This window comes from Aythya marila, assembly GCF_965140915.1.
Source record: "Aythya marila genome assembly, chromosome: 22".
Classification (NCBI taxonomy): Eukaryota; Metazoa; Chordata; class Aves; order Anseriformes; family Anatidae; genus Aythya; species Aythya marila.
The window spans coordinates 2468677-2492082 of record NC_139063.1 but is presented as its reverse complement, the minus strand read 5'-3'; the positions used below and the strand labels follow the sequence as shown (position 1 = coordinate 2492082).

Sequence of the window (23406 nt, the reverse complement as noted above, 5' to 3'; positions counted from 1 at the left end):
CCGGGCCGGGCCGGGCCGTGCGTCACTTCCGCTGTCAGGTGGCCGCCGAGCGGAGGCCGCGGGGCTGCGGCTGCGGGAGGCGGCGGCGGCCGCGGCGGCCCCGGGGCCATGGGTGAGCGGGGACGGGGCCGGGAGGGGCCGGGAAGCACCGGGAGGGACCGGGAACAACCGGGAGGGGCCGGGTAGGGCACTGCCGGCAGCCCGCGGTGCCGGCACCGCACCCGGCAGGGCCCCACGGAGGCCGCGGAGCCGGGGCCGGCACGGGGGGCTCGGCCTCAGCCCGGGGGGGAGTCCCTGAGGGGCTGGGCCCGGCCTTGAGATCCCCGCGGGGGGGGAGGTGGGGGCAGGGGGTGCCCGGGGGTGGGGGGGAGCCCCGGGACGGGGCTGGTCCGTGTTGGGAGAGGTCCTGGGGAGGGGAGCGGGGTCCGTGGTGCTGCCCAGCCCGGCTTTGTTTGGCCCCGTCCCTATAAGGAGGACGCCGGGGCCCTGCAGTGTGAACAGAGCAGGGCTGCAGAGCTGGTGAAAGTCCTGTGAGGAGCGCCTGAGGGAACTGGGGGTGTTTGGGCTGGAGAAGGGGGGCTCAGGGCAGAGCTCATTGCTCTCTGCAACTGCCTGGAAGGAAGGGGTGGGGAGCTGGGGTCGGCCTCTGCTCACAGGGAACTGTGCCAGGAGCAGAGGGAACGGCCTCGAGTTGTGCCAGGGGAGGTTCAGGCTGGAAATGAGGAGACATTTCTCCTCAGCAAGAGCGCTCAGGCGTTGGGACGGGTTGCCCAGGGAGGTGGTGGAGTCCCCGTCCCTGGGGGTGTTGAGGGAGAGCTTGGACGTGGTGCTGGGGGACAGGGGCAGGGGGTGGTGGTGGTGGTGGGGATGAGGGGGGCAGCTGGACCGGGTGATATTGGAGTTCTTTGCCAACCCCAGTGGTGCTGGGATTCTCTGGCCAGGACCCGGTGACCTGCTTTCTGTCATCTCAGGCAAAGCCTCACCAGCAGCCCGGGCTGGGGGTCAGGGCAGCCCTCACAGGGCGCTTCTTGCTGCAGCATAACCCCAAGCTGATGGTGCTGGTGGTCTGCCTGCTCGGGGTTTGTTTTTTTTTGTGTTCTACTGGGTGCTGGAGGAGGCAGCAGCCGCTGATTTTCTGCTCTTTGAACACATACAAGGCGAGAAGAGCTCAGCCAAGTTCAAGACGGGGCTTTTAACACCACAGCAGTTCCCCAGAACCTCTTTCATCCCACAGCTCTGCACAGCATTAGGTGGGGATTGTCTGACCCTATCTGCCTCCGTGGTTGACTCTGGGGGTGAAATCTCCCGGGGACTCGTTCCTGCACAAAGCCTGTAGGTTTTCCCAGGTACCTGAGCTCTGCGTTTGCGCTGGGTGCACTTGTGCCTTTCTCCTGCTGCAGAAACATTTCTCGAAAGAAGCTCTGTCAACTAAACGTGTGTCTGCTGCTGTGTGACAGCACGCGTGACCCCATCTCGCTGGCAGAGCTGACAAATGGTCCCCGTGCAGCCCGGGGCTTTCAGTGAGCAGCAATGAAACGTTTCCAGGAAAGGGCTGGGCTCGCCTGCTGGTGAGGAGTTCTGGGTGTAGGGGATCCCGGGCGTTATCGGGGTTGGAAATCGCTGGGGGCAGGCTGCGAGCGAGCAGCCCCTGGGCTGAGCCTCCCGGATGTGGGAAGAGTTTCCCCGATGGCGGAGCGCTGCTGCTACATCCTTTTATTGTTCCTCCGTGGCATCCGCACGGCTGGTGGGGTCACACAGCCCCGGTTCTTACAAACCCCTCGTGTCCAGCTGCTGCTCGGCCTCGGGATGTCACCGAAATGTCCCCGGACACCTCGCGGGCACCCTGGTGAAGGGCATCCCGTGGATCCTGCCTGAGCTCCTGCTGGCCTGGAGGCAGCTCTGTTCCTGCTGTAATTTTCTGGGTGGAATAGTCTGGTTTTGTTGGCTTTTGTCCTTTTTTTTGAACTTGCAGTGTGTCAAAATGATGCAAGCAATAGCAAGGCTAGCGTGGCGCTCGGAGCTGGTGCTTAGGGACAGGAATCGGGTAGGAATTGACCCTGTGGGTAACTGGTGTTATTTAGAAGCCCCCGTTATTTAATCCCACGCCGGGGTTTGGCGAGCAGAGCGTCGCCGAGCAGCCCGGTATCGTTTCCCTCTCGAGCTGGGGCTGGACGAGCCGAGCGACCACACCTGGCTGTAAAAGTGTCGGCACGCCTGAGTCAGGCGAGAATCCATCCGTGTGCGCGAGGAAGGCCCCGCTGCGGTGATTTATGGGGTGCTGAACACACACAGTGACATCAGCTCGGGTCAGAAAACCCCAGCCTGGTCCTGCCCGGTGCAGATCTGAAGGGCAGCGCCTGCTCGGCTCGGCGCGGGCGTCCCCAGGGCTGTGGGTTTTGCTCCCAGGCTCTCCGGTGCCGCGGGGAGAAGGGGTTAAGCTGGAGGTGGTGTTTGTGTAACCCGGCAGGGAACTCCCAGCGTGAGCCCGGGGTTGGATGAGTCCTCGAGCTGGGGTGCTGATGCATCAGAGGGGTTTGGAGGCGGCGCTGCCAGCTCGTGCCGTGGTTTGGGCGCTGGATTCCTGCGCTTCGGAGCTTCCCCCGGAGGGCCGGGAAGGGATTTCCTCCCCCACCTGCGGTTCCTGCAGGTGGCTTCGTCCCTGGGAAGTCGCAGCCTGGCAGCAGCTGGAGAGAGCAAGGTGCGTGGGGTCCCCTCCGTGCCGCGGGGGCTGCTGGTGGCCACCTTGACTCCCCCATGGGACTCAGGGCTCGGGGATGGGGCTGCTGCCCTGAGAGCGTGGCTGTGCTCGGGGACAGCAGCTCGGCGTCCCGCTCGGAGCTGGTGGGGCCAGGGGAAGCAGCTCGGTGAGTCTCCGTGCGTTTCCAAGAACTTTCTGAGTCAGGGCTCCTCTTTCTGGAGGAGGCGTCCCTTCCTGGAAGGGCTCGCGGCGCCGCACGCGGGTTGCTCTGTTGGCTCTCTGAGTCATCCGGTGGACTTTTTTTTTTTTTTTTTTCCTCCTCTTTTTTAATTATTTATATTTCTTTTGCAGAACTGTTTAAATTTCCAAAGCTTTTGCTGTCGCAGGTCTGTAAAAGTTGATGCTCCCGTACAGCAAAGCGACCAAAACACTGAAGCTGATCCGACCGCCGCTCGGTGCGGGCAGAGAAGCTCCCAGCTATTCTTCATTGGGGCTGGTTCGTGCTCCCCCTTTTGGGGCAGCTTTCCTGGGGCAGCCCTGCTTCTCCTCCAGCAGCAGGCTTTGTGGTTGCAGGGTCTTGAGGGAAGGTGGCAGGGCGAGGTGATGCCATCTGAGCCCGTTGCTGCTGCGCGTTCCTGCGCTGAGAAGTCGGGCCATAGCCTGGGTTCTGCTCATTTCGCGTTAATTTTCGTCAGACCATAGCACGAATTTTGCTCCTTTCACGTTAGTCCTCATCTAGGTGTGTAGGTCCTGTCCAGCTTCACTCCCAAAGAGCTGGAATTTGCCACTAAAACCAAAAATGAATCAACTGTGACCTTTGTTCCAGCTCGGTGCCGAACGCAGCGTTGGGCTGCCCACGAAATAAACCACAGCAAGCGCCGTGTTGGGGAGGGGTCTCCCTGTCTGGGCAAGGACAGGGGGATGCAGGAGGGTTGGTGAGGCACAGCAAGGTCATCCCCTCTCTGCAGCGAGCTTCTCGAGGGGTGGCAGCAGAGGTAAATCACAGCTGGTGACACCTGGGGGACGCTGGTGGCTGGAGAAGAGCAGTCTCTGCGTGTCCTGGGCTGTCTTTCTAGTGTCACTGCACTAGAAAGCACAACCACAGCGTGCCCTGCTTCGTCCCTGTGAGATAAAACAAGAAAGCATCGCCGAGGTTCTATCAGCTCTTCGGTTTCTTAACCAGTTTCTGTGGCGCTGAGTAATCCTGCTAACGCCCCAAAGGTACTTTTTTATTTTTTTTTTTTTCCTGCTGTTAGTGGTGGCTGCCGGACTGCGGGCCCTGCCTGCCCTTTAATCTGGGATGAAAAGGGCAGCTGCCTCCTCTCGGCTCCCTTTGTTGCTGTGCCGGGCACCGGAACGTGGCGCGGTAATTCAGGAACGAGCCCGTGTCCTTAAGCTACGTAATTAAAAGCCGTTAACATCCAGGCCTGCAGAATGATTGGATTAATAATTCCATTACACACAGAGCCGGTGTGGGAAGGAGCTGCGGCCGCTCCTCCGGTGAGACGTCGGAGCAAGTGGGGGATTTCTGTGCGAGGAGGGCCGCTTGTGCTGCAGATGGCGGAGCGGGGGTGGCTCGGCTCGGCTCGAACAGTTTGTTTTTGGGGTTGGGGGCGGCGAACCCACCCTGCGGGTGCCCACGGCCGCGTCCCTGGGGTGGCGTTGGGAAGGATGAACGCTCCTGGTCCGGCTGTGCGGTGTTGGGTGCGCGCTCTTGAGGTGGAGCTTGTTGACAGGAGGATTTTGTGGTCTTAAGGGCTGGAAAGCCCCAGCTGCCGGGCTCGTGAGGCTGCCTGTAGGTTGCCAGAGGTGTGCTCGTCACCTTTCGAAGGCTGACTGCCTCTTCCACGGGAACCCTCCTGGTCCCCAGCTCTGCAGCACGTCTCAATTTTGGACGAGCTCACTTTGCAGCTAACGGGTTCACGTGCAGGACTCTGCTTACGGCCTCTTTGCTCTCTCTGCTCGTTGCATTTGAGGAGGAAACCCCTGTGCAGTGCCGCAGTCCCTGCCCTGCGTGCTGTGAGTAACCCACCCTGGAGAAGTTCTGCTGAGGGTTGCTGCGGGGCTGGCGTCTCCATCTCCATCTGCGGAGTAATTTTAAGGCTAAAACTACCTTCAGGCTTGCTCCTCCAGCACACAACGCAGTTATTTGTGCCTGAGCAGCGCCAGCTTTGTGCCACCAGTGCTTCCAGCAGCAGAGCCCCTCGGGATCGGAGCTTTGTGCCGAGATGAAATGAGTTTGTGGGTAAAAGGCACCTGCTGGCTCGGCGGGGAGGGAGCCTCAGAGCCTCCTGCCTTGCAGCCGTGGCTGCTCGGTGTATTTTCCTTAAGCCCTGTCTCAAAATGCTATTTTTAGACCCGGTGTGGACTGGATGGCCTCGGTGCTGCGGGAGGCTTACACAACCCAGTCTGTGGCCTTTTGACCAATTTCCTTGCTCTAATCAGGGTTACGCAACGCGCGGAGCAGGGACCGGGCCTGCCTTGCGCTGCGCCTGCTTCTCCTCCCTTTGTCCCGAGACCTTCCTGCATCCGACTTCCCTTTGCCCCGTCCACAAAGGAGCTCAGCACGAAGTGCGCTCACGTGGAAACCCAGAGCTGGAGGCAGCTCCGGCTCCTCCAGGGGCTCCCTTTGGTTTTTTGTGGGGTTTTGCTGCCCTCGCTGGCCCCGCTGCCCTGAGGCCCAGCAGGTGCTGTGCAGGGAGGTGGGATGTGAAGTGACCTGGGTGGCACGAGCGGGGTCATCCCTCATCCTTGAGCACTTTGGTGTTTCCTCTCCTGCTCCCACGAGGATGCTGCTTGAAATTGGAGGGTGTCCCTAAATAGCGGCCGGGCTGGGGCGCCTCTGGAGGCTCTGTGTGCTCAGACAGCTCGTCCTAAAAGCGCTGCTGGCTGGCGCCGTGCAGCCTGCTCGTCCCCACAGCCTCCTGGTGCTGGCAGCCCGGCTCCCACGCGCTCCCTGCGTGCCTGCCACTGATGCTCTGATCGATTACAGGCTGGGAGCCAGCCTGGGTCATCAAACGGGCGTCGTGTGCGGTGCCTGAGGGTAAAACGTGGAGCTTTGGGGATCGATGTGGTTCTGGAGGGCCTGATGTAAATCATAAAGGGATCCTGTCCAAGGGCCATTAAGCAGCACCAAGTTGCTTTGTTTTATAAAGAGCCCAGTGTAAGTTGTAACGAGGAATCAGTTTGCAGTGGGGGTTTGTAAGGATAAGACTCAATGTGGTGTTCTCTGCCTTTAGCCAAAATTGTCCTTAAAGCCCAGCCTTCAAGCACCAGTCTTACCAGGATTTAACAGCTGCGTCCCGCGATGCAGGCTCTGTTGTGGCAGCACCGCTAAGGCGGGTGTGCTTGGGAGGTGGTTAAAGCAGCAAGGCAGCGTGCTGCGGTGGAGGTTAAAGTGCAGAGCGTGTGTGTGTGTGTGTGTGTGTGTGTGCAGATGTGTCACATCACAAAATGTCACTGGGGGCCGTTGACACTCGTGTTTGCCTGGCTGCGCAGGGCCGTGCGGCTGTGACTCCTCGGTGACTAAACTGGCAGAGCCCTTCTCGTTCTCTCATGTGACAGCAGGAGGTTTCGGGCCCCTCCTGAGCCAAAACAAACACAGATGTCTCAGGCTGCAGGAGTTTGGGTGCACACCACGTTGCCGTAATCAGGAATAATCCAGAAGCGCCGCGTCAAGTGCATCTCCTTTCACGTTCCAGAGCCCTCGACCTCTCGAGCAGCCAGCCTTCCCCGAGGTGATGACTCCTGTCTCCTGAGACGTTGGAAAACCTAGTTTGGAAGAAGAGTCAAGAGACGGTTGATGCTGAACGACGTGAGTGCTCAGATCGTTTTGTTTACGATAACGCCGTTTGCACCAGAGCTCCCTATCCGGCTGCGATTGCACAAGGGTCATTATCTCAGAGTTTCTGTGCAGTGGGGTTTCTCCCGTGGAAATCTTACTCATAAGTTTCCAGCAGGGCTGATTGCGTCGCGAGGAGCCACGCAAAGAGAATTGTATAAGGCACAACCAAACGTTGGGGCAGGGATGCAGAAGGAGCAAAGCAAGGGTCAGGAGATGTCAAAGCAGCTGGGCCCGGTGATGTTTCTCTTTCCCAGATGTGAACTTTTGGTGGAATTCAGTAGTGCAGGGCTGTGCAGCCTGCTGAAAGGCTTCTCACCTAATCTCTCTTGCTATCTCTGACCTCGGTGACAGATACTGCTAGATAATTGATGCAGTGAGATCACTGTTGTGGCTACAGAGAGGGTGGGGCTGCCAGAGGGTGAGTGTCCCAGCCTTGTTCAAAGTATGGTGATTTATCAGTCTCTGACTTGCTGAAACTCTGAGACTTTTTTTTTTTTAAACAAGTACAACCCAAAATATTTTCTTGGTCTGCTGTAGTAACCTCTTAGGGAAGACCAGCAGGGCTTGGTTTTGACTTGCTCAGAGCAAGAAAATGGATCCGTGCTTAGTTCCTCCTCTCCCCCAGCCCCCTTAGAAGAAAAAAAAAATGTTTGAAATGTCAGAACACGCACATTTAATGTGTAGGTACTTGTGAAAGGCTTTGGAACTATTTTCCAAGAGGTGAAGGTGAGGAGAAGGTGTATTGGAAACACAACTTCAGTTTGATGGAGCTGATTAACACTTGAGCATGCTGCGTGTGAAGGACTGCTTGGCTGCAAACGTAAGAGGTTCCCTTCCTGCTAGGCTGGAACAGGACTTTGCTTTGGGGAAGAGAAGTTTCAGTGACTGAGGCTTGAATTCATTTGGCCCTGTAGGTATCAGTTTTTCACTGCCACCTCAGATTCTGTTTAGATTTTTGAGTAGCAGAAAAATTCACGTTGGAAATCAGATTTTCTGCTCTGCCAGAATGAGCAGAAGTCGGTGACTTGTAGTTCGTGCTCGAGAGCTGTGGTAGTATCCATGGACCTGGAGTACTTGGATGCAAAGCTGGAGATTCTCATCTGTTAGATTGAATTGTTGTGTGCTAGAGGCAGTGCCAGAGAGCCCACAGGCTGACACCGCAGCCTTTCCCTTCGTTAGAATATCAATTAAAGGCAGGTGGCAGGGCTGTAAGCTGAACAGAGCATCCTTCCTGCCTGAGGAGGCTGCAGCGAGGTAACGTTCCCTGTGTCAGACTCAGATTTCAGGTGTTCCACTCCGTCCAGTTGTAAGGCGTGGAGATGGATGGGGGAAGCAATAAAAAGGTTAGAGCCTAAAGAGGTACGGAGAGAGAGGACTTTTTCCAAGACTAAAAGTGCCTCTTTAAAAAATCATTGTTAAATTAAATGAATTTCACGGTAATGTGTTCTGGTTTTCCATGCCCTTGCTGGAAGAGGTGAAAGATATTGCTCATTTTTATGGGCTTCCAGTTAAAATGCTGTGTGCTCGTGGCTGCTCGAGGAGTAGGCTTGAACCTTTGGGGTGCTCGGTGGGCTGGCTGCTGGGGAGTCCTCTGAATGGATCTGCACAAGCCCGTAGGCTGAATCAGAAGCAGGCACCCATGCAAAGGGATAACTTAGGCTTTCAGAGGTTTTTCTGAAATATGTTAATGTGCAAACTTGTTTTTGCTGTAAAACAAGCTCTAATTATTTTGACTTGTTCCCACCATGTCTCTCAAACAACTGTTCTAGGAAACGTTGCTGTGAATAATGAGCCTGATTTATACCTTCAAAATGCATTAAGCCTCCAGCCCACAACTGGGCTATCAATAAATGAGCCATAGTTGTGTGTTTTTTTTCCCACAGCACGAGTAGGCAGAGGCAAGTGCATCAGTAAGTGAAAGCCTTCCTGTATGAAATAAGGGACAGTGTGAGGAAACTAACTCAGTTGCTCACCAAAATGTGATCTTCTCTCTCTTTCAAGAGCCAAGGATGAAGCGGCGAGCATCAGACAGAGGAGCTGGGGAAACATCCACTAAGGCAAAAGCTCTCTGTACAGGGATTTCTGGAAATAATGCCAAGAGAGCAGGCCCTTTTATTCTAGGTAAGCAGGGAGGGTTTTCTTCCTCTTCAGTTTTCAAGACAGAGAGCTACTGGTTGCAAAACTGAAAACGAAGGGCAAAGCAGATGTGCAACTTAGCACCTTATACCAGAGCCATTCCCGTGATGTAACAGAGCAGCAGCTTCTGCAACTGGTCAAACTGAAGATGTTTGTCATGCTGATGCAGCAAGGCGGGCATGGCCTTTCAGATAAATGTGAACCCTTGCTTTTGCTTTTGCTTTTTGTTAACTACATTCTTAAACTTTGTTAAAAAGCAAATTCAGAGGCTTTTTAGTTAGAGTTCTAGGGATGTGTTTGACCCGTTTTGCCTGGAATATTCTGGCAAATCAGCATGTAGACAGCTAAGTAATGCAGTAGTGGATATTATAATGGATGTGTGCCTGGGCAAGACAACTCTGCTAGCTTCTAAGAGTTGCTAGAAAAGTTGTTAGGTTGGAACAAGTCGCATGAAATACTAAAAGTTTGATGGACTTCCCAGGAGAAACCAATGGTTAATTGATCAGAATTAGATTTAAACTGAAGAGGGGAGACTGTATGTTAACCTGAAATTTGGAGTCGTCTCTGCACCCGAGCAGTCCCTGCAGAGGTGGCAGCAAGGCTCGGAGGTGCTACCAGTAGCTGCTGTGGGTGTTGCTGGTAAAGGTAAAAGCCGTGTGGTTCAGGCATGCAGCAATTTGAATTTCTAAACACAGCTGTGCTGCGGGTAGAGTTTTTGTTAAATGGTTCTCTAGTGAAGAACCCAAAACCTTGTCCAGAAAGGGTTTGTAGCTCTGTACTACTTTTTTCTTTAGATCATGCTTTGTGGAAAGACAGTCTCCAGAAAAAAAAAAAAAAAAGGAACTTGACTTAAGCTAATGTAAACTGCGTGACACTTGAATACTGATGTAATCCCGAATTAGTCATTTCTGCTTAAAGGAAAACAAGTCTGTTTTTGCTTTGTGCTGTTAGGTCCACGTTTAGGTAACTCCCCTGTGCCAAGTATTGTTCAGTGTTTGGCAAGAAAGGATGGGACAGATGACTTTTATCAGCTAAAGGTAAGCAAAACACAGGGGTTCCACATCTTCAGAGCTCTCTAACTTTTGCCCTCGTGACGAAGTTCTCACAGCAGCCTCTGGTGCAGGCTGAACTGAGGGAAATGGCTGCTGGAACTTCCCCTCAGCCCAGCAGCTCTGCCAGCACCATCAATCTGGTGTGGAGATTGGCTCTGAGACGAGGCTGCCGTGGCTGCTGTTCTCATGGGGCTGTCCTGGAGCCTTCAGGTCTCCTCCACGGTACCTGAGATGGTGGCAGCTCCAGCAGGAAAGGTCACCTGGGGTATTTGCAAAAAGCACCTGAGCTGCTTTCCGGTGTTAATCAAACTCATGCTGTGCGTTCTGCACAGCTCTTGGTTCGGGCAGGTTTGTGGCAAGTGTACGAGTAAGAGTAATTACCCCCAGCTGTTAAATACACGTGTGAATGCCTGAAATGTGAGAGCTCTGGGGGCATTTGTTTTTTTCTGGGAGTTGTAAAGGTCTTTTCCCTTTTCCTGAAGATTCTCACTTTAGAAGAAAGGGGTGATAAAGGAATAGAAACGCAGGAGGAACGACAGGGCAAGATGCTGCTGCACACAGAGTATTCTCTCCTTTCCCTGCTCCACAATCAGGAAGGAGTGGTTCATCATCACGGGCTCTTCCAGGTACAGCTGGTCACCGTGCAGGTTGGGGGAATGCCAGGAAGTGCTGTTGGCTTCAGCTGCTTTTGTTTAATGTACGGTTCGTGCTGACCCCGTTCTTGTGCATACAGAATTAGCAGCACACCACTGAGATTAATCAAGGCTGCTTCAAACGAGCAAGTTTGTGGCAGGGCCTTGTGATGTAACGGGGTTTGGGATTTGGGGAGCGTGAGAACAGTGGAAGATGGGGCAGGCACACCATAGCACACCCTTTGATACTTGTTGTTTGACAGTGACTCCTGTGATATTGCACCCGAGGCCTTTTAAGCCTTGTGTAATGGCCGTTTATAGGCAGCCTCCCTGCTTCACAGGGAGGAAAATAGCTGCTTTACTAGCAAATTAATTCGTGCTCGTAGAGCACCTTTAGAACTGAAGTTGTGCTTTCCGGTCTCTCTGCTGCTTAATGATGACTTGTAAGGAGGAACAAGTTGCCAAGAAACTGCTTCAGCATGTTAAAACAAACTAGTAAATGTGCTGATCAGCATCTCCAGCGAGTCGTGCTGCTGTTAACACCCTGAGAACTGTTTATGGGTACGAGGGACTGGTAGGAATTACCAGTTTGGATGTTGGGGCTGCTTTGCGTGCTGGTTAAATTTTGTCAACAGCCATTTCACTTGAGGCCATCTGTGCTATATCTTAAGTAAACCAAGCCCGAGTCAGTCGTGTCCTGTTTAATGTTATGAAAGAGCTGCTGCTTTTGTCCTGGGATTGCTATTTTCCTGATTATTGATGTCTTTGATCCCTAGTATTCATTCTGTACCACTGCAGAGCTTCTTAGGCTTTATCTAAAGGTGCATGTTTCAGCATCAGTACTGATATACACACATAAACAAAAGGCATTTACTTCCTCTGGCTTCTTTAAGTACAGATCATGCATCTTCTTTCTGAAATCCCCACTTGGGACAAAGATCAAGCCCTGTAATTGCATTCACTCACTTTGAGATCAACGTGCATTTATTTTCTAGTGCTCTCTGTGTCAGTGAGTATGTCCAGATACCTCCCCTGAACTATTGCTCTTTCTTTTTCCTCCCTGTAGGACCGAGCTTGCGAAATTATAGAAGATTTAGAAGCCAATAGAATGGTCAGAAAAATGAAGAAGCGCATTTGTCTTGTGTTAGACTGTCTCTGTGCTCATGATTTCAGTGACAAAACGGCAGATCTGATCAATCTGCAGCATTATGTCATTAAAGAGAAGAGGCTCAGTGAGCGGGAGACGGTTGTGATATTTTATGATGTGGTACGAGTGGTAGAAGCATTACATAAGGTAAGGTCTTTGTCGTCCCTTTCTGTGCTGGAGGGCTTGGTCTTCCCCTGGTGTAGTGTAAGAGATGTTTTAAAGCTTCCTTGTGCGGGCAGTGGAAAGGTTATGAAGGATGGGTGTTCCAGCCATTTCCCAATAAGTGTTCTGCGTAAGACCTTGTGCCCCGAGCCATAAAGGAGCGTTCCCTTCCCCTCCCCTCGAGTTTCTCGATGATAACGCAGCATTTGTTGACTGTGGAGAGGGGCCAGCTGGACACGGTGCAGATCAGGTGAACTGCAGTGTTATTAACCTCAAAGTGGTCGCTGAAGAGCAGGAGAGCAGAGGTTAATCGGATGCAGGAAACACTTCAAGCTATTTCCTTCTGAAGCGAAATAAATCTGAATATAAGAATTGATTTGTGAGATCAAAACCTTAAGCTGCAAGTTGGAGATCAATGAACTTGGAGCTACTGGAACAAAAATAGATTCTGCTGATGTCTGACTTCTTACCCCATAAAAAGGGGCTTCCACCCTCCCTCAGCAGAGCAATGAATTATATATCATTTGGTAAAATGATCATTACTGAGGTCATACTGAGCCCGGACACTTAATTTTCTGGCCTTTTGGTTTCATTCAAGTCTGTCTGGGTGTCCAAAGTAGCAAATTTGCTCGGTCTGTCCTTTGAGCAGAACTGAAAATGAAGTGCACAAAGTACTCAGAACACAACCAGGCTAAAACCCTCAATCTAGGTTACTTTGAGGTGTCCCCTCATGTTAGGTGTAGGACTGTGGGCATTATCATTCTTTTCCCCCCCTGCTTTTCAACCCAAAAGCCAGTGTCTTCAAGTACTTTAATTAATTTAACGTAATCACCATTTGGTGTTCCTTCTGTATGTGACAATCAGCTCTGCCTCTTTTAATTTATATCTAGAAGGAAAAAAACAGCCGAAAGATCTTTTTAGTCTGAGAACGAAGACAATGGGATTTCAAAAGACGCTTAGTGCTTTTGTCTAAGCATCGAATTTAGACAATTATGCCTTTGCTCATGTTATACTATTATGTATTTTGCAGAAAAATATTGTGCACAGAGACTTGAAACTAGGAAACATGGTGCTAAACAAAAGGTAAGTCTGCAGGAGAGCTGCTGTTCAGGCAGTTCTTTTATGCTTTTTCCCTGAAGTAGATGCTTTATTACGAACACAACTGAAGGCAGCGATCATTGAGAGCGCTCTTGTGTGAGAAGGCTGAGGGACAGGGAAATGAGCTGCACAAAAATACAAACCCAGTTCAGAGTTTATGGGCTAAGTTCCAAAACTGAACTGAGCCCAACTTAAATAGTTCACTCTTCCACCACACTCGGTGACATCACGTCAGCACTTTCTGTTGGACTCTAACTTCTGAAAACTCCTTTTTCTAGTCATTCAGAAACCTGTTAGAGAAATGCTTCTTACAAAAAAAGAAGGAACTGAGATGTGTTGAGTAGTTCTGCTCATGTAACTCACTTTCCATTGCGCTGAAGGAATTCCCAGCACTGCAGTCTGCACCATAATCACAGCAGTGTTAAATCTCTGACTGCTACACTGCTGTGTTTTTGCTAGCAGTAAAATATTTACTTATCTAAACAAAAGCTCTTCTGTCTGTGTTTGTGCTTGAAATAGCTTCCTTGATGCCATTAGCTGGTTTGATGCAAGCCCCGGTTTATAACCCAGTAATGTCCAACGTCTTGGATGCTGTGCAGGCACCGGGGGGAGCAGCCCTCCTGGAGCAGAACGAGCAGCATCGGTGGGGCATGGCCTCAGCCCAAGCCAGAGGCAGCTGGGGGCAGTGTTTGCGTTGCCTGGTGGCTCCTTGGAGTTTTTCCTTGTCTTGATTTATGCATTTAGTTGGCACGCTCGTTCCAGCTCGGATATTTTGCTGTATTCTTCAGTATTACACTACTGGCTAAATATTTTGCGCTAGCCTTAAGAATGAGCGGAATTCATTGTCTTTTCACACTCTGTCTGGTTTTCTGTGGAATGAATAAAAAATTGGAAGGCTTTAGGTCTGCAGGCTTCCGGAGTCTGCACAAAGCACGCAGGTTCACTGTGGTCACAGCTTGCTCTTGCTTTTTTTTCCCTCTTCCCTAATACTGTTTGAAAGCAAACAGATTTTGCCTGTTGAGGTTGAACTCCTTGGTGCCCCCCCACCCCCAGCACACACACGTAACAGCCAGCAGTTTTCAGGGATGTCTGAATTGTTTAGAGATTATTTTATATGGTGACTTTAAGATAAATCTCTTCTGCTGGCTTGTTTGATTCCTCCTTGCTAGGAAGAGGCAGACAAAGGTTGCCTCTTTAAAGGATCCACCCCGAGCTTCCCTCCTTTTCTGGGCAAAGTGTGCAGTGGAGATACCTACAGCTAGAGCTGCACGCACGGGGCCCCACTAGCAAGAAAGGGAAGGTATTTGAAGCTCTGACCGTACTTGCCAAAGCCGTTCTTTGCCCTGCGTGTGATGTTTTGGCTTTTTACTCGTAAGACCATCAGCTCTGGTGAGGAACAACTGCAGCCTCTGAAGCAGTGAGTCATTTGAAAGGGTGGGTGAGGCTTAAGAATAGATTACCATGGAGAGGACCAGTCATCTGGACTGATCAGAAGTGTTTGTTCCGTTCCAGACGTGCTCACAAAAGAGCACCAGGTCTTTTCTGCTGGCTGGGGAGCGAAGGTAGCCGTGGGCTACGGGGGCCTCATTAGGCTCCTGGGCTAACGAAGGTTCCTGCCAGCTGAACGCGGTGAAGCCTCACAACAAGGTCAGGCTTCCACCTGGATGAGCGCAGGTTAAATCAAATCTCAGTGACTAAATAAAACCAAGCAACCCCGAACATTCGAGCGTCCCTTAGAACACTTCGTCTTCTGAGTCTCAAACAAATCCCCCAAATTGCTGTTCAGCCAGGGAAGTCTCCTGACAGTTGAAGCTAACACTTCTTAAGCACGAGTCTGTCTTAATAATCAACTCTCCATTGCCAGCCCACACGTGGTTTTATTTCACTTGTCTGTTAGACTTGCTGGAAACATCTCTTGATTATTTTGACTGACTTAATTCGTGCTTTCAGGCTTTTATTGTGTAATATTTTTCAAGAGTATAGAAGTCTGCTAGAGAGTGTTTTCCTGCTCAGTCCTGTAAGCTGTATGTCAAGAGCCAAATTACCTGGGTGACAGGGAAGATTTAACGTGGTAGTAATTCTGGAACGGGCTCACTTTGCCTTAAAAATGTCACTAATTGGAGCTGGTGATGCCGTAGGGAAGTAGGGGCATCGATACAGAAATTGCATGTGCCTGCTGTTTTCACCTTTTCTGAAGTGCTCAGGTGTAGGAGGCTTTTTGATGTTGATTAGATCTTGGCTCTTCACAAAAGAGGGGTCCTGGAGACAGGTAAAACTGCCGTGGGACTCTTGCAGTGGGGTTTTTGGGCAGTGTGCAAGTGGCCACACTGAACCCGATTGTGTCCTGTGGTTGCCCACTGGAGATGTTTAAGCAAGTGGTTCACAGCAGGGCTTGTGTAGGGCAGCCCTTCCTCTTCCTGTAGGGTGTTGTCCCTCAGCTTCCAGAAAACGTGGTAAAGGGTTTTACTTTCTTAATATTAATGCCCTACGGCAGTCAGCAAGCACAGAAGTGCAGGTCCTGGTGCTGCTGATCCCTGCAAGGTGGGCACCGTGTGCCACTGAGGCTTGGATGTAGGTTGTGTCCCTAGCTGTAAAATGGATTTTCTTGTTCTCTCTGTAGGAGCCTTGCAAGCTGTGCTGACAGGTGTAGAATCTCTCCCTGTTGGGATGGAGTTGGTCTTGCAATCCTGCTCATCTTTTCCCTGTAGACATCTCTATTTTGGTGTTAGCTTCCTCTCTTTGTGCTGTTTGGCTTGTGGCACGATGCTTCTTGTTCACCGATGCCTTCTGATTCTCCCCAGGACTCATCGAATAACCATAACGAATTTCTGCCTTGGGAAGCACCTAGTGAGCGAAGATGACCTGCTGAAGGACCAGCGAGGGAGCCCTGCCTACATCAGCCCCGATGTGCTCAGTGGTAGGCATCCCCTCTGCTCCTTGGTGGGAATTCACAGCCCCCTTCCTAATTCTGCTTCCACGTGTAACCCACCTTTTGAGATCCCCTTAATTAGGTCCCAATTATGAGACTTGATCTGTTTTTTCCAAGTATCAAGGGAAAGTGTGAGTGTACCTTTTCTTAAGGTTAGTCTGAACTTCAAAGCTAATTAAAAGCTCCCTGCCTGTTCCTAAATAAGTCTGACTGCAGACAAGATGTTCCATTTCCCACATCTGAACTGTGTTCCTGAGGCTTCACCTGAGCTGCAGGTAAATCCCTAGGACTAAGCCAATTGTCTCAAACCCCTGTAAGGTCATTTTAGTGCAGGCAGTGCAGCCCAAGGAGCAGTTGCAGCTGCAGCTACTTGTTTCCTGAAGGGAACTGCTGACCCTCTGGCAGCTTCTGGGCTGACTTGAGAGGAGTTACTTAAAAACAGAGGAATGATTGTGCCAGGCCAGCCCAGCGGTGTGTTTGGCCTGTGCCTTGTCTCCAGCAGAGGCCTGAAGCAGATGTCTAGCAGAAAACAGCTTTTCCTAAGGTTCTCCGCCCTTTGAACTGTTTGCAGTGCAGGGACTTTCAGAAACAGATGGGGTTTCTGTCTGTTTAGTAGCTTCAGTGGGTTTCTCTTCCCTGCGGTCTGCTGCTGTGCTAGCAGTAGCTGAGCAGGCAGCAGTTGGTGTGGGCAGTCACTGAGGCAGAGGTTTTGCTCTTGGTCTCATAGGTTTTGAGCTGGGCTAGGGTGTTGGAGGGTGCATTTACAGTTGGGGCTGCGTTTGAAGCCTCTCTCCATGCAGACTCCACTTACTAAGCATTAACTCATGTCGTGGAGCCGTCCTGTTGAGCACAGATAATTCCTTTGGGCTGGAGCTGAACTGCAGGGCGCAGCCCAGGATCACCACCAACACATCCCACCTGCCAAGGGTTATCCATCAGCAGGGTCAAACTTGTGTTGGGGTGATAGCAAACTACCCAAAACCAGCCGGTAGGTCACCAGCACCAACTGCCAGTGTGAAATCCAGAACCCCTGCCAGCCTTCTGTGCCACTCGTGTGTGTGAGGATGCTGTTAGGACACCAAGAACTCCCCTGCAGAAGATTCGGGTTGTTCCTTTCTGGTCTCTGGTCTCCCAGGCTCTGTATCTGAGAAACACCCTCAGAGGGAGCTGCTCTTTTCTGTGGTCTTTGTTAGAGCCAGCACACTCACCCCAGTTTGTTGTCAGGTTTACAGGCAGTGGCTGAGCTCATCGTGATCTCAGGCAGGTCTGAGGCTGCTTCCCTTCTGGGCAGGACTAAGCCAGGAAGGGAGGCAGAGGCAGGCGGGGAGGTGGGACCCGTGTTTTTTGCAGGCCCTTCCTGTGCTGCAGGATATCCTGAGGGCCCCGTGACCAGCTGGATGACAGGAGCCAACTGCTCTGCAGGAGCGTGGAGCAGCCAGGGCTCAGCTAGGTGAAGGTGGCGTGGAGCTGCTCCTTCCTGCTGGCCCAGGGGGCTGCAGGCACCCAGCTGCTTCCAACAGCCCCTGGTGGTGCATTGAACAGCCTCTCTATGTGCCACAGTGCCACAAGGTGCTGAGCACGCTGCTTTTACTCACTTCTCTGACAGCTGAGGCTGTCCAAGACCCAACCTCACGTAGAGGACAGTGCCTTGCAGCAGCACTGCCTGGATTCCTCACCTTCAGGTGCAATTCCTCTGTGCTCCAGTGTCCCCACACACAGCCCTTCCTGTGCTCTTGAAAATGGTTTTTCCAAAATGGCTCAGTCTGCAGCTCCCCTCCGGAGGCAGAAAGAAAAGTTACTTGAGGACAGCTCAGGCTTCGCCACCATCTGCAGACTCTGAGCATCCCTCTGTCTGTATCTCTAATGCTCCCGAGCGAGAGGAACCTAAAAAGCCTGGTGAATTAATCATTGTTGTAGTCTCTGGGAGAAGCTGTCTTCTGCTAAGAGGTGGCTCGCGTTTTGTGGCTGCTGAAATGTCACAGCAGGAAAAGCTGGAGGAGGAGGGAGAGGTGCCTTTTTTTGAGCATATAAAGCAAAGAATAATTAGTACAAATAACAAATGCTGCAGCAGTGACTCACCGTGTGAGTCAGAGGAAGCCATTCCCTCGATCCTGTGCTGTGCTACAGCCCTGGAGTTTCAGTTTTGACCCTCGTGCGAGCTGCTGTTGGCTGATTTATGGAGCTGCGGAGGGGACAGGCAGCACTTCCACCAAGTGGCTCCCGGGGCCTGCTGGGCCCGGGGCAGCTGTCGGGAAAACCTCTGCGGGGAGGCTCTTGTCTTCCCAGCAGGATCCTGCAGCCACCTCTCGGGATCCATCCTGAAGGCCCAGTGCTGTCTCGATGCCCTAAATCTGCCCCTCCACTTAAATCCCCCTCGCTGGCAGCGTGGTGGTGTTGGTGTGAGCGTTAGGCTGCTCCTTGCCAGACGAGCACTTGTTCTTTTGGGGTTTTCCTCCCTGCCTGCCCTGCTTTGTGCCTGCTGGCCCTATGTTCTCTTCTCCCCTGGCCTGGGCTAGCAGCAGGGGGGGTCTGTGGAGCCTGCAACGTTCAAGGTTCCTGGTGGTGACGGTCTGGGGATGGAGAAGGGGGCGAAGCAGGTGTCTGAAGGCAGAATTTCGGCAGAAGGAACCTTTTGAGGAACTCTTCAGTTGTTCAGTTTGTGGGGCTGTCGTGGGAGCTCCAGCACCCTGTGCTTCTGTTCACCTGATGCTGTCGGGTCACGTCCTAGCTGCTCAGCGAGGAAAGCATCCGCTGTAGAGACAGGGTGACAGCTGTGTGGGGACCACTGGTTTGCTAATTCATGACAGAGGCACCTTTCCAAGAGGTTCTTGGTGTCCTACTCTAGGAAGGCTCGAAAATTTTGACTAATGCTTAGAAAAGAGGAGCAAACACAGAGGTTGCTTCAGAGCTTGCACCTCTGGCAGTGGGCTGCAGGGGCTGGCAGGGCTGTAATTCCTCTCATAATGCTTTTTTTCTCATCAGGGGCCGGCAGTATCATAATTCCTGTTGCTTTTATCTCTTCCTGTCTTAAAGCTTTTGCCTCCTCCCTCCCTGCAGGTCGGCCGTACCGTGGAAAACCCAGTGACATGTGGGCGCTGGGCGTGGTGCTCTTCACCATGCTCTATGGCCAGTTCCCCTTCTACGACAGCATACCTCAGGAGCTCTTCCGCAAAATCAAGGCTGCCGAGTACACCATCCCCGAGTGAGTACAGCCAGGCCCTGGCCAGAAAATCAGCCCGGTGGTGATCCCTGGGGTCAGAGCAGTAGTGGCTCCTGTGCTCCTGCTCCCTGCTTGAGCATCCTGCTGCTGATTGCCCGCCTCGGACGCGTGGCCTCACCGTGTGTTCTCTCTCCCAGGGATGGGCGGGTCTCAGAAAACACTGTGTGCTTGATCCGAAAACTGCTGGTCCTGGATCCACAGCAGCGTCTGACAGCGTCTGAAGTGCTGGATTCTCTCAGCTCCATCATAGCATCGTGGTACGTTCGACAGGAGCGTGGCATCTCCAGTCTTGAGCTGTGTTAGTGTAGCTTCCAGCCACGGGGCACCAGAGGGTGATCTGTGAGAACTGCAACGAGTCTAAAAGTGTCTGAGCCACTGGTGTCTGCTGGTGGACAGCATGGTCAGTGTGAATGCTTATCACTGCCACAAAGGTTGCATTCTTAAAGCAATAAAATTACGAAACAGTGCTGGGTACCGGAGGGAAAAGAGCAGCAAAGGCACCCCCTTGCCCCATATTTGATTTGATTTGTTTTTTTTTAAGTCTAATTGTTGCGAATATTATACTTTTACATACACATGTGGCCAAATACAGACACTTCCTACCAGCTTGTAATTAGACTTACACTATTAAATAAAATCAGGCATGAGATCTCTAGAGGGGAAGAGCAGGAGGCCCTAACACAGGGGTGTGCTGCAGTTGCAGGGTGGAGATGCCTTTTAAGGGTAAATCTGATGCCAGGACTGGCACATCGAACAGCTGGGGTGAGATTCCAGTAGCACACCCCAGCAGAAATGGATCCTGGCAGTGTGTGATCTGTGCAACCCTCTCGTCAGCCCCGTGACCTTCTGTCTGTGCTGCACAGTGCACTCAGGCTGAGTTCTTGTGCTGCCTGCTGAGCCAGCTGTGCAGGCCGTGCTTTTTGGAGCTGGGGCTGCTTTCTCTCCCACCCGTGTTAGCTCCGTAATCCTGTTTCAAAACAAAAAGCAAGACTTTGGGGACGACGAGGTGATTTCACGCGGAGCCCCTAACGCAGCGCTCTCCCCGCAGGCAGTCCATGTCCTCGCTGAGCGGCCCCTTGCAGGTGGTGCCAGACATCGACGACCAAGTGGCTAACCCCGAAAACCCCCAGGAGGTAGGTGCAGAAGGGCTGCCCCCGGTGCTGGGGCTGCAGCTCTGTGGTGGTGTTTTTTTCGGACTGGCGGTGCTTGGTGCGCTTCCCTGGGCTGCCTCTCCTGCTGGCCCAGCAGCCCTCAGCACCTGCATGCCCCAAGCTGCTTTTCCACGTCCCTGTGCCACATTTCCTCCAAGAATTCCCATCCCTCGTGGCCTCCAGCCTGCTGAGCTGCATGGCAGTGAGCTCGCTGGCCCTGGGAGCTCTCCTCGAGCGGTGCCTGCTTGTGTGCAGCTGGGAGCTGGCTCAGGCTCCCTGCTGTGCTCTGCCTCCTGCTCTCTTGCTGCTGTTTGTTGGGAGCAGTGGCGACCTCACCAGCTCGTTACCCTCAGCTCGTTATCCTCCCGTGGCTCAGGCCAGTCGGAGGCAGCGGCGAGGGCTGCTCCTGGCTGTGGCTCTGACGCGGCGGCTCCCCCGCAGGTGAAGGTGACGGAGGAGTGCTCGCAGTACGAGTTCGAGAACTACATGAGGCAGCAGCTGCTCCTGGCGGAGGAGAAGAACACCTTGCACGAGGCCAAGAGCTTCCTGCAGAAGCGGCAGTTTGGGAACATCCCCCCCGTGCGCCGCCTGGGCCACGACGCCCAGCCCATGAACCCGCTGGACGCGGCGATCCTGGCGCAGAGGTACCTCCGCAAGTAGCTGCCCACGCCTCCGAGAGCACAACGCCGCCCTGCAGCCCGCCTTTCACGTCGCCTACCACAGCTCAACAGCAATACCGGTGTCCCGCGATGGAGAATAATGTAGCAATTCTTCTGAGCTCTGTTCGGGGGCACGAATCGCTCTGGAGGGAGAAGACTTTGTTTGGTTTTTGGGTTTTTTTTTGTTTTTTGTTTTTTTTTTCAAAAGCTAGTTTTGGAAGCAGCAGCCTCTTGGCATCTTCTGGAATCTGTTTTTTAAATCGAAGCCTAGATGACTAATCTGCTTTTAATCATGACTGTAATCTACCTCTCTTGTCTTTTTAACCATGCTGTTCTCTGGATCGAGCAAAGCCTGGGGGAAAGGAGAAGACTCACCAAGGGTGAAGCTGGCTTGCTGGCACAAGAGTTGCGGCCGTGTAGCATGGAGAGCCGGCTGACGGCGTTTGCTCCGTATGGTTTGAATAAGCTTAGATTTATCCGGGTTTCTTGAAAGCAAGGATTTCTTGAAGCCTCCCACTTCCTTTTGTCTGCATCAACCCTTTCCTTGGGCTGCCCGTGCCCCCTGCTCTGGTGCAGCCTTGCGCTCGGTGGCCTTGTGAGGGCTGCAGCACCGCGGGCGGCGCGGCGTGACCCGCGGCACGGGACGGGACTCGTCCTTGCAGGCGATGGCTGCAAAGACCAAATCGTGCCTGCAGTCGTTCCAAGGTTGTGCAGAACTTGGCCCGGCTTGGCCTTTGACCTCTTTCCTCCCTTTCACTGATTCTTTTAGTTCCGTAAGAATATATGATTTAATCTTATTATTATTTTTTTTTCCAGTAGCTTACCTAAGGTGCAGTTAAAATTGCATTAATTCTGAGTTAGCATTTTTCACACTTCAGTTGTGGTACAGATATAATATATGAGTTACAATGTGAAAAAAAAAAAAAAGCTTCCCAAAATAATCCGCCTAGAGTTAGCAAGGGGCTGGCTGAAGTCTCTACTGTATTTGTTCCCTCGCTTATCTTGCCACCCGGCCCCGCCACCGCCCCGCGCGGTGCCGAGGCTGCCGAAGGACGCCCAGGGTCTTCCCCCAGGGCCTTGCTGAGAACGGGAGCGATCGTTTCTGAGCCTCACTCTGTGAACTGGATGCCTGTCTTGCCAGATGACCCGTTCTCGCACAGCTCCTGGTGCCCCTTGGGGCCTCCTGCTTGGCGCTGGGCTCTCCGCCTGCCTCCCCCTGTCCCTTTTGGTCCCCTTTGGCACCAGGGAAGGGGCGAGCAGGGGCAGGGGGGCTCCTGCGGCCTGTGGCTGTAGGTGCTGGCTCCCTTTTGGGGCTGGCACTGCTCCTAAAGCCCTGGGGGCTGTCCTTATTCCCCCTGCCCCGCAGGGAGCGAGCAGTGTAGCGCGTTGTTGCCTTCTCTTGCCCCAGGCAGGCTCCCCGCCTGCATCCTTCCCTTCCGGGGCCGTGGTTCTCCACTTGGGGACCCCGCTCACGGCCACGGGGCCTGACCCAACCTCGGGGCAGCACCGGGCATTACCTCCTGCCTCCCCCTCGGCCCCAGCACGCTGGCAGAGCAGGCAGGTGACTTGTGAACACTAACACAGACCGCAACGGTTGCGCCACCCCCAGCCAGCTGAGCCAGTAGCTTCAAGTCTTAGCCTTATTTATTGCCAGGATGGTCGACCCAAAACCCATCCCTCGCCCCAAACCCAGTGCCACCAGCAGGGCCCCCCCCCCCCGGCCCCAGTTGTGCAGGCTCTGTCTGATTTTTTTTTTCCCCTCCCCGTCTCTCCCCCACCTCTTTTTTTTTTTTTTTTTTTTCTTCTGTTTCCCGAAGTTAAAGCAATATTTGGGGACTCTGCGCGGGGCTGAGCGCTCCCGCCCGGCGAATCGCGCTTTGGGTTCAAGCGAACTGGAAAACTCGGGGGGGGGGGGGGGTCGTGCATGGGGGGCATGAGCGGTGCCGGGGGGGGAGCGGTGCGCGTGACACGCGGTAGAAAAGGTTCCTATTGTAAGGAAAAAAAAAAAAAAAAGGAAAAAAAAATGAAAAAGGACAAAAAAAAAAAAAGTTTGTATAAAGACGTTATTTTTGTACTGCATCCAAGCTCCTCCTGCATGTCGGCAATAAAACTTGGTTCCGAGACCCAGGCGCGCAGCGACCCCGCGGGGACGGGGCTGGGGGGGGCTCGGGGGGGGGCTGCGGTGCTCGCGGGGACGCGCAGGGGGCGCTGCGGGGGCGCGCGGAGCCGAGCGGAGCTGCCCTGGGCGGCCCCATAGCGCCCCACATCGCCCTGCATTGCCCAAAACCGCCCTTTATTGCCCAAAACAGACCTTTATTGCCCCCAAATCACCCTGCGTTTCCCCACGTTGCCCGAAGTAGCCCTGTATTGCCCCAAATCGCCCTCCTGCACCCCAAATCGCCCTGCACTGCCCTAAATCACCTTGAATAACCCCACATCGCCCTGTATTGCCCCAAATCGTCCTGCACGTTGCCCAAAATCACCCTGCATCGCCCCAAATAGCCTGGCTTTGCCCCATATCACCCTATATTGCCCCAAATTGTCCTGTATTGCCCTGGCAGAGCTCAGCATCATCCCCCCCAGCTCCCCGCACGGTGCTGGGCCCCTGGGGCTGATCCAGGCGCCCTGGCAGAGCCCGGCCCTGCCCACGACGTGTACGGGGCCGTGGGGTGCGGGAC

The 23406-nt window shown here is 53.2% G+C and overlaps 1 protein-coding gene across 2 annotated transcripts; it reads left to right on the top strand.

The window, feature by feature from the left end:
* The first annotated feature begins 39 nt into the window (after window positions 1–39).
* On the top strand, window positions 40–22851 carry STK40 (serine/threonine kinase 40). Of its 2 annotated transcripts, XM_082777427.1 has the most exons (12): window positions 40–112; window positions 6400–6512; window positions 8544–8663; window positions 9630–9715; window positions 10213–10356; window positions 11429–11656; window positions 12702–12754; window positions 15571–15686; window positions 18756–18900; window positions 19056–19175; window positions 19967–20051; window positions 20511–22851. In XM_082777427.1, the coding sequence occupies exons 3-12, from the start codon at window positions 8552–8554 to the stop codon at window positions 20727–20729; spliced, it is 1308 nt and encodes a 435-aa protein (XP_082633553.1). In that variant the 5' UTR covers window positions 40–112; window positions 6400–6512; window positions 8544–8551; the 3' UTR covers window positions 20730–22851. The 2 variants fall into 2 exon arrangements, with proteins under 2 accessions (XP_082633553.1, XP_082633554.1); XM_082777428.1 differs by lacking the exons at window positions 40–112; window positions 6400–6512 and adding an exon at window positions 6540–6701.
* The last annotated feature ends 555 nt before the right edge of the window (window positions 22852–23406 follow it).

Excerpts from the sequence above, each read along its gene's own strand:
- STK40 (XM_082777427.1), top strand. The coding sequence starts at position 8,552 with ATGAAGCGGCGAGCATCAGACAGAGGAGCTGGGGAAACATCCACTAAG. Across the intron at positions 10,357-11,428 it reads ATCATCACGGGCTCTTCCAG|GACCGAGCTTGCGAAATTAT; the intron begins GTACAGCTGGTC and ends TCCTCCCTGTAG. Across the intron at positions 15,687-18,755 it reads CAGCCCCGATGTGCTCAGTG|GTCGGCCGTACCGTGGAAAA; the intron begins GTAGGCATCCCC and ends CCCTCCCTGCAG.